The 10,594-nt window shown below is 37.8% G+C and overlaps 1 protein-coding gene across 1 annotated transcript; it reads left to right on the top strand.

The window, feature by feature from the left end:
* The first annotated feature begins 5,708 nt into the window (after nucleotides 1–5,708).
* Nucleotides 5,709–6,647, top strand: LOC114042444 (olfactory receptor 2L3-like). The gene has a single exon (XM_027861134.1). The coding sequence runs from the start codon at nucleotides 5,709–5,711 to the stop codon at nucleotides 6,645–6,647; it is 939 nt and encodes a 312-aa protein (XP_027716935.1).
* The last annotated feature ends 3,947 nt before the right edge of the window (nucleotides 6,648–10,594 follow it).

The raw sequence follows: 10,594 nt of genomic DNA, 5'->3' as shown, positions 1-10,594 counted from the left end.
CTTGGCTTCCTTCTTTTGCCTCCTTTCTCCTCACTAATGCTCCCTTTTCCTTCATCCAGATAAGCTTCATTGTAAAGGATGGATACACTTCATCCTTAAAAACTGAATATGTTGAACACACCCAAGCCTTCTCATAACCTAGGCCTACATCTCTTTAAATGTTTTCCCTGGACAAAAATACTTGAGCTGAGAGTGAGAGTCCAGAAATCTATCACTTTAGAAAGAAAGAAAAATCTGCTCCACTGTGGAAACCTCAAGAAAGGGATGCAGAGGAAATAGCTTCCAGGGCTTAGAAATACCTGAGCAAGGAAAGAGAGAAGGTATTTTTAAATGTAGGTGGGTGAGGGAAGACAGGGAGAAGCAGACAGACAGACACAGAGAAAGACACAGACACAGAGCCAGAGAACAAAGATAGAGACAGACAGATAGACAGGGAAGCAGATACAGGCAGAGCCAGAGACACCAAAAGAAAAATACAGAGAGAAGAGAGACACAGAGAGACAAATACAGAGAGGCATAGAGATAGGGGAAAATAGAAAAAGACAGACCAACAGAGACAGCTGTTACCAGCAGGAATTTGGAGATAAGGCCTTCTAATTAATTCTCGGCCTTGAACAGTATTATGTAACAAATAAAATCAAAATAAATATATTGATGGATTCAATCATTTCTGAAGACCCAACAGGCAGAAAATTCTCTGATTCTTAGAGGAAATAAGAATATGGATATAACTCAGCCTGCCACCATCAAAAGGAAAATTATTCATTCATTCATTCATTCAGCAATTTTTTATTAAGCAGGTAATATCATTGCACATTGAGAGTATTAATAATGCACTTTCCATGAGCTGATAGGATAAAAACTGTTGGTGCAAGCAGGCTACAAATGGAATGTTGACCTAACCTAGTTTGTCAGAGGTGTGCATCACATCTTAGACCCATTAAAAACTCAATTCATTTTTTCACCCTTGAAATGTTTTTTTATTTTAGTTTAATTAATTAATTAATTTAATTAATTTTAATTTTTTATAAGAAAACAAAAGAAGCATGTCATGTGCATAGTAGAACCTAACATAGGATTAAAAATATGTAGTGATAAATTTTCATTTGAAGAAAGCCTGTGTGATAAAGACTACACATTGTGATATGAGCTCTCCATCTTTTCTTTGCTTGCTTGTAAGGTCTCTTTTGTTCTCTGCTGTGCACTCTTTTTAATTTTTCTTTTTTTCCCTCCCCCCCCCGAGAAGGTCACAATTGAGTGTGGATATATTTCTCTGTAGCTACAGATATATACATATATATGTATATATTTACACATATGTATTTATATTTACATATATAGACATATACTTTCCCAAACAAATTCTACTCCTGATCTTTGTTTTTATGTATAAGCATATTTTTTGTTTCCTATCCCCCCTGAATCCTCTACTTTACTTCTGCCTGCTACCTTGCCCATTTATTACTTAGCCTACCCCCCTCCAAGTAGTCTTCCCCTATCTTCCCATTCCCAGGAATATAAACACCCTTCTATAGCCCCCTGTAACCTATTCTCTTACCCTCCCCTCTACAGATCCCTCCCTTATCCTCCCATCCCCATTATTCTAAGCAATTTAGTGGTGGGTTGGTGATGTAGCAGGCAGTGACAATAGATGGACAACTTGACAAAACAATGGTTCCATGGACCCAGTAAGAGAATCTGAAATGAAGCTCTCAAGAATGCTCATTAATTTCCAGTGTCTGTGCCAATGAAACCTTGGATGTTCCCAAATGGAAATATCATCCCAAAAGCTCAGAACTGAGAGAGAGAAGGGAGGATGTCTCTTGTATTTCTTTGCCTGTAAAAGTTATTTTTATAAAAGATATTTTCTTCTACTCAGTTATTCAAGTTTGGAGGGGTTTTAATGCAGAGTATAATTTCATTTTCTATGGTTCAATACCTTATTATTATTTTTATATTACCTACACTTTTCAATGTAAAAAAAATTCTTTCTAAGAGAATCAAAATGAAGAATAAAAAGTGAATCAAGTTTAAAGAGCATACAGGAAAGAGTCAAGCATTATTGACAGTGTCCAACACTCAAATTCATTTCATTTCTATTTTTGAAGTCATTGTGTATATTATTTTCTTCATTCTGCTGACTTCACTTTTCATCAATTTGTGGAGCTCTTTCTAAGTTTCTCTGTTGCATCACACTCATCATATCTTAGAGAACAATAATATCCCATTATATTCATGCATCAGAACTTATTTATTATTCATTACCTAACTGGGGGATATCACCTGGCCCTCAAAAATTTCTTTGCCACTATAAAACATGCTGTTCTAAATCATTCAGTGTATCTGGGGCTCTGTTTGTGATTGACCTCCTTGAGGTATATCTTTACTCATGAAGTCACTGGTTCAAATAGTATGAACACTTAGCCACTTTCTTTCCATTGCTCCATCTGGCTTTCCTATGGCAGGATCAATTCACAGACCTATCAACAATGCATTAGTATGGCCATTTTCCACAGCCATTCTAACATTGGTAATTTCCATTTTTTGTCATCTTTTCCAATTTTCTCACTGTCAGATGAAACCTCAGGATGTTTTTTAGTTTATATTTTTTTCTCTCAGTATTGGTGATTTGCAAGATTCATTAATGTGGTTAATCACAGAGTGAAATACTATTTTTGAAAACTCTTTTTTTTATATTCTTTGACTACCTATCTATTGGGGAATGGCTTTTGGTCTTATACGCACCTGTTAGTTTTCTGTTATACATATCAGTCCCTCATAAAAACATTTGATACAAGATCATTTTTTCTGTTTGAAAAAAATCATGTCCCTTCCTAGAATAGCTTTTATGAGATTTGATCAAAAGCTTTTCAATTTCATATAGCTGATATTATTTTGGGCAGTCTCTTCTACTCTTATTTAGTTAAGAATTCACAGCCCAGCCACAGTTGTGAATGTTAACTGAGCTGGTTCTCTTCTATTTGTTTTTTTTTTTATGGTATGGTGTGGGGTTTTTATTATTTAGGTCTGTTTCAAGTTACTGCAGTCTTGGCATAAGATATTCATCTAACCCTACTTGCTTTCTAACTGAATGCCAGTTTTCTCAGTAATGCTTATTCAATAGGAAATTCTTCCTTAGGTAATATATTTTTAGTTTATTTTTAATTTTGTTCCAAAGGAATCATAGCTATAAACATGGAAATTTTAGTGAGATTGCAGTCATGCTCTTTTACCCAAACCACAGGTATTTGTTTGGATTAGGTGAATCAACACCTATCTTGTGTCAGTAATACAACTCCTGGGGAAGAAGAAATTGGAAGGTGCAATCTCAAGTATGGAATATGTTTTCAGATCTCAAAATAAAATCACAATTCACAACAAGAATATCATAATAACTAATACTCAGATTATATAACGCTTTTTATTCTATGAGGTAGAAGTGAATTTGGAGACATCCAGAAATGATTTGATTCCTTGATGAATCTAGCAATTAATCAATGTAGGTTACAGTTGAAACTATACCTATGTATGTTTCTGCATCTATATCTATCATATATCTAGCAAGTACTCAAGTATTTACTACATGTGTACCCCTAGGCAAGTCACTTAACTGTTGCATGGCTCAGTTACCCCATCTATAAAAAGGCAAAATAATAGTACCTAGCTCTCAGGATAAAAATGAGATAATAGTTGTACTACACTTTTTAAATCTAAAAGCACTATATAAATACCATATGTAAACACATAATATGTAAATTTTATTAATAAATTTTATAAATTAAATCATAAATATGAATGCTGTATATGTGAGTATATATATATATGTGTATGTATGAATGTAATGGGTATCTATACTTAATAAAATGGTATTATAGGAACAGCTATAGAAGGGGAGGTTGGAGAAGTGAAAGGAGAAGATACTGTTACTTTGAGGGCTGAAAGCTACAGTATTAAAAGCAATTGGTACTGGCTCTAGGTATGATCTCAGAATGTCAGGAATCAATGGGAAGCAGGGTAGTTAGCCAAGCTGCCTGGACGGACTGCAGCATTGCCTTGCCCCTAAAGGATGCGAAGACTACAAAGATGGCTCAGGGTGTGCTGGAGCAGGCTCCCATTGTGAACTATTCAGTGTGAACATTCACACCTCAGAAATCAGCAGAAGCCACACATTAAACTCAGCGGATTGTTTGGTTTCATTCTTTGCTTAAACTTAAGAAAGTGATAGAGAATATGTCAATAGTGCAGATTAAATTTCAACCAACCTTATACTACTTTTCAGAAAACTGTTTGTTCAACATTTACAAATTCATGGAAGAGAATATACATAGCATGATGTGAAGAGGAGGTGCTAAGCAAATGCTCATTGTGTAGGTGCCATAGAATCCAATTCCCTCCTTGTAGATGTCCAAGATGGCCCCTGGAGCGCTAAAGGAATCTGCCCCCATCACAGCTTGTCAGTTACAAAGTAGTAAGAGGATCCCCAGTCCTCTTGATGCATCGATTAGTGTGATTACACTAAGTCATGGTGCCTCCTGATGTTCTAGAAGTCAATCAAGCTGTGCTATTTCTTGCTTTTAAAGGGGCCCCGCACAATTCAAATCTCTCAGTCTGGTGCCCCTTTCACCAAGTCATGGATCTTGGCATCTCAAAGCTCAGTGAGGCCCAACAGTGGAGAGATCAGATGAGGCCAGATGACCAGGGACTTACAAACTCAAATTTCTGTGACTCACAAGGGTTCAATCACACCACTGGTTTTTTTAACAGGAGAAGCATCATTGCTATTAACAGAGTACCTCACAGCCCAGTTCCTATGGTTTCCTATTTAGGTACCCTTGATCTCTGGGAATGAAAGCCTACAAAGGGGCAGCTTGTGCTATAGCTATAATCCATAGGGAACTGTTGAATTATCACGACAATTTTCTCTTGCCCACATCATACATATATAATGACAATGTCATGTGCCATCTCTATTCCCTTATTAACACTAATAATAATTATTTAGAATGGGGGAATAAGCTGGGATTAATACTAATTGTTGTTTAGTTGTTTTCAGTCATATCCAACTTTTTGTGACCCCATTTGGGGTTTCCTTGTCAAAGATACTGCAGTGGTTTGCCATTTCCTTCTCCAGCTCATTTTAAAGATGAGGAAATTGAGGCCAACAAAGTTAAGTGCCTTTCCCAAGATCACAGAGCTAGTCAGTGTCTGAGGCCACATTTAAATTCTGATCTTCCTAACCTCGGACTCAGCATTTTCTCCACTGTGCTGGCTAGCTACTAAAATAATAATAATAATAATAATAATAATAATAATAATAACAATAATTTATATTTACATAGTGTTTTAAGGTTTTCAGAGCATTACACATATGTTATCTCAGAAATAATCTTATGGAATAGCTCCTATTCTTTTTTTCCATTTTACAAGTGAGGAAACTGAGGCACAAAGAGGCTGACTTTTCCAGAGTCACACAGCTAGCAAATGTCTGAGGCCAAATTTGAAGTGAGGTCTTCCTGGCTCCAAGTCCAATGTTCTTATTCAGTATACAACCTAGCTGCTGAAAATCAAAGCACCAGAATATGCAATCATTGCTGATGTACATGAATAGGGAGACTCTAGGAGAAGCCAAAGGGAGTTTGGCTCCACAGCAGTTTTTTTCCATTTCCTCATTTTATCCTACAGGAAAACCATTGCAGAAACATCCTCCAATGAAGGGATGGAATCAAACTGCCACTGGTTTCTTCCTACTGGGGCTGTTTCCCCCAACAAAAATTGGCCTCCTCCTCTTCCTCCTGGTCATCCTCATCTTCCTAATCGCTTTGTTGGGTAACTCAACCATGATTCTCCTCATCTGGATGGATCACCACCTCCACACCCCCATGTACTTCCTGCTCAGTCAGCTCTCTCTCATGGACCTCATGTACATTTGCAGTACAGTTCCCAAGGTGGCTGTCAACTTCCTGTCTGGGGACAGTTCCATTTCTTTGGTGGCTTGTGGATTCCAAAGTTTCTGTTTTTTACTCATAGCTGGTGGTGAAGGGTTACTCCTGGCATCTATGGCCTATGACCGTTATGTGGCCATTTGCCGCCCCCTCCATTATCCCATTCTCATGAACAAGAGAATGTGCTTGCTGATGATTTCTGTGTCCTGGCTCTCTTCATCCATCAATTCCATTTTCCATACAGTGTATGCACTCTCCATGCCCTATTGCAAGTCCAGAATCATTAATCATTTCTTTTGTGATATCCCAGCCATGGTGCCTTTGGCCTGCATGGATACCTGGGCTTATGAGTACACTATATTCTTCAGCACCAACTTGTTTCTTTTCATCCCTTTCCTTGGCATCATGGCTTCCTATGGTCGGGTCCTCTATGCTGTCCATCATATGCACTCATCACAGGGCAGGAAGAAAGCCTTCACTACCTGCTCTACCCACCTGACTGTGGTCACTTTCTACTATACCCCATTTGTGTATACATATCTGAGGCCCCGATCTCAGCGTTCCCCAGAAGAGGACAAGAACTTGGCTGTCTTCTACACCATCCTCACTCCTATGCTCAACCCCATCATCTATAGCCTGAGGAATAAGGAGGTGTTGGGGGCCTTCCAGAGAGTCTTTAGGAGATCCTTATCCCAAAAGAAGTAGCTGGGGACACAAAATCACATAAATAGAAGCACAAGCAGTCTTACCAATCATGGAGCTGGCCTACTTTATTGGAGAGATCAGAACACATGCTGTATTAATCCATCAGTCCTGCTTAACCAACATTTTAAATTGAATTTTCTTTTTCTCAATTAACATGTATTTACTTTCTCTGTCTCTCTCTCTCTCTCTCTCTGTTCCTCTGGAAACAAACAAAAAAATACGCAAACCCTTGCAGCAACTTGGAAAAGCCAATCAAATCAAATCCCAACTTCGGCTATCTCCAAAACTGTTTGTCACATTCTGAATAATTGGTTTACACTACTCTGTTAGAAGATGGTTATAACTCTTTGCCACCAGTACTTTCAAATCATGGTTAGTCTTTTAGATAATCAGAGCTCTTAATTGTTTCCAAATTCCTTGTATTAGCAGTATTGTTGTTATTTTAGAAATTGTTCTGCTAATTTGGCTTTCTTTTCTCTTCATCAGTTTACACAAGTCTTCCTCATTTTCTCTGAAACTGTATCCTGTGTTGTTGTGGCACAATCAATCATGTTCTATTACATTCATATACCCATCATTTTTTCTCCATTTTATGGGAACTCAATTAGTTCCTAGTTCTTTGGCCACAAAGTGATCTATGACAAATGATATTTTTTGTAAGCATGTTTCCTCTTTCTTTGTTCTCTTTGTGAGTATAGGCTATACAATCAAAGAGTATGTACCACTTAATAACTTTGGCGATATAGTTCCAATTTTTTTTCAAAGAGCTGCACAATTTCATAGCTACATCGACAGCTCATTAGTGTACCTACTTTCCCATGCACCCCAAAGTATGTCATTTTCCTAATATGGTAGATGTTTTATGGAATTTTAATTGCTCTGAATCTCATTTCACTAATTATTGGTGATTTAGAACATTTTTCTATTCATAACTTGGATTTTTTTCTCTTGATAAAAATTATTTCATCCTAAAAGTCTGTGATAAAGAGATACAAATTTTTTTAGCATAATCTATTTATTTGCAAGGCTAGAAGTTGCCAGCAATAGAGGTTAATGACTCCTTGGTGACCGCAGACCCCTTAGAGCATAGAGAACAGGCTTTCGTACAGTTGGTTACATAAGGGTCAGTGATGCTAAATTGGGATTGTGATTTGTCTATATTATAGGAAGAATGAAGATGTAGGGTGGGCTTATATTTGGCATAATCATGCTGACTTACAAAAGGTATCTTCCAAAATCCAGGCCAATAAGGAAAACAGAAAATTGGTCAACATCCTCTGGAAAGTCCTCTTTTGGGCAACCCTTACACCAGAATGGTCTGGTGTGGATGTGTGACCAGGTAGAACATCTTATGACCACATTGACTCAATGAGTCCGGGCTGCAGCCCGGAGAAATAGAGATGTTAACCTCTTATAAAGAAAACTAATTATTTCATAGACCCTAATGTCTATAATACAGAATAAAGTGAGGTAACAATATTCAATTTCACAATTCCCCTTTTCCCTTTCTCTTCTTAATTATGGCTTTCATCATTTATCAATTAGGGAATGATTCTTATTCTTATAATTTCAATGAGTTCTTTATTCTTTCTCCTAGAGGCAATCAATCAACCAATATTTATTCAGTGCCTACTATGTTTCTGACATTGTGCAGCTTTCTAGGGATACAAATAAAAAAGTGAAGTAGTCCAAACCTTTAATCAATTTAAAGTCTCCTGGGGGTTACAACATGTTCATATATTAGTAAATAAAGTGTTCATCCAAACAATGCAAAAGACATAGAAACATGTGCATATATGTATATACATACATGTACCTATGTACACTTAGATACCATATGTATACATGCATATTTCTACCAGATTTCCATTCTCAAATTCAACTGAAAAAATTGCCTTTTGGAGATTTTAAATGGATGTCCCAAAGCTATTTTAAATTCAACTTGTCTATGGTGGTACTCATGATTTTTCCCTCCCATCCCAAATTTCTCCTTAACTTTCCTATTCCTTTTGAAGGAATTGACATCACTATTCCTGTCATCATCCTCAGAGTCATCCTTGACTTTGCTTTCACCCACTTGCTTTGACCCACCATATCCAATAAGCAGCCAAGTCTTTTCCACACCTCTCAGATCATTCTCTTTTTTTTTCTCACTAATATGGCCACTACCTAAGTACAAATTCTCATCGCGTATTGCGTTGCTTATAGAAGTAGCCTCACAAATGGTCTCCTAACAGCTAGTGTATCTTTTCTTCAGTCCATCCACCATTCAGCTGCCAAAGTAATTTTTTTTAAACATAAATTTGATTATGTCAGTCCCTTAGTCAGTAAGCTACAGTGGCTCCCTGATATCTCTTGGATGAAAGCCCTTCCATTAAGCATTGAAAACATATCATAGGGGCAGATGGGTGGTGCAGTGGATAGAGCACTGGCCCTTGAGTCAGGAAGACCTGAGCTCAAATTAAATTTGGCTTAAGGAGCAAATAATATACTCACTCAATTGGGTATGGAAATCTATCTTACCCTACACAAAAATAGGGGGGAAGAGGACAAGAGAGCAGGGAGATGATAGAGTGGGGAGCAGATTCAAAGAAGGAGTAGTCAGAAGCAAACACCTCTAAGGAGGGACAGGGTCAAAAGAGAAGATAGAATAAATGGGGGGGTTGGATAGGCTTAAGGGAAATGTACTTAGTTTCTCATAACATGACTACTATGGAAGTGTTTTGCATGACTACACATGTATAACCTGTATTGAGCCTTCTCAATGACTGTGGGTGGGGAGGGAGGAAGGGAGAAAATTTGGAACCCAAGTTTTAAAAACAAATGTCAAAAATTGTTTATAAATGCAACTGGAAATAAGATATACAGGCAATGGGGTATAGAAATCTATCCTGCCCTACAGGAAAACTGCAGGGGAAGGGGATAAGAGAAGGGGGGAGAGATAGAAGGGAGTGCAGATTAGGGAAAGGGGTATTCAGAATGCAAGCTGTCTTGGGGTTGGGGGGATTAGATGGGGAGAAAATCTGGAACTCAAAATCTTGTGGAATTGAATGTTGAAAATGAAAAATAACTAAAATATGAATATGAAAAAAAGAAAAGAAGGTAGGATTTGAGTTGGGACTTAAAAGAAGCTGAGGAAATCAGTAGTTGCAATGAAAGAGGAAGAGTTTTCCAGGAATGCAGCTAGACAGACAGAATGCCCAGAATTAAGAGGTGAAGAGTTTTGATCATGGCACAGCCAGGAGGCCAGTGTTACTGGATCAAAGAGTACATGTTGGAAGGACTACGTAAGAAGACTGCAAAGGTAGGCGGGGGAGAGGTTATTAAGGACTTTGAATGCCAAACAGTGAATTTTGTATTTGCTTCTTGAGGCAATTGGGAGCCCCTAGGTTTTCTTGAGTGTGAGTGGCATGTTGGGGGGAGGGTTTGACATGATCAATTCTACTCTTCAGCAAAATCACTTTAGTAGTTAAATGCAGAATAGATTAGAGTGGAGAGGGAGACTTGAGGAAAGCAGACCCACCAGCAGTTATAGAAGTAATCAAGATATGAGGTGATAAGGCCCTGCACCAACTTGGAGATAGTGTCAGAGGAGAGAAGGAGGTATATTCAGGAGATGTTGCAGAGGTGATATCTACAGCCCTTCACACCATATTGTATATGATGGGGGTGGGAAAGTTTAAGGAAATAGAGAGGAATTCAGGCTGACTCCTAGGTTGTGAGCCTGAGTGACAGAAGATGATGGTGATCTAGACAGCTATAGGGAAGTTAGCAGAAGAAAGGGTTTAGAGAGAAAGATATTAAGATATTAAGTGCTGTTTTGGACATATTAAATTTCAGATGTCTACTGAGCATCCAGTTGGAGATATCTGAAAGGCAACTGGTGTTATGAGATTGGAGGTCAGCAGAGGAATTGGGGCAGAAAAGTTAGATTTGAGAACCATCAG

Source organism: Vombatus ursinus, unplaced genomic scaffold, assembly GCF_900497805.2.
Source record: "Vombatus ursinus unplaced genomic scaffold, bare-nosed wombat genome assembly UNPS02014460.1, whole genome shotgun sequence".
Taxonomy (NCBI): Eukaryota; Metazoa; Chordata; class Mammalia; order Diprotodontia; family Vombatidae; genus Vombatus; species Vombatus ursinus.
The sequence above is the reverse complement of the archived record's forward strand: the minus strand, read 5'-3'. Positions and strand labels throughout refer to the sequence as shown.

What these genes read in the sequence shown, in the direction of transcription:
- LOC114042444 (XM_027861134.1), top strand. Translation starts at nt 5,709, where the DNA reads ATGAAGGGATGGAATCAAACTGCCACTGGTTTCTTCCTACTGGGGCTG.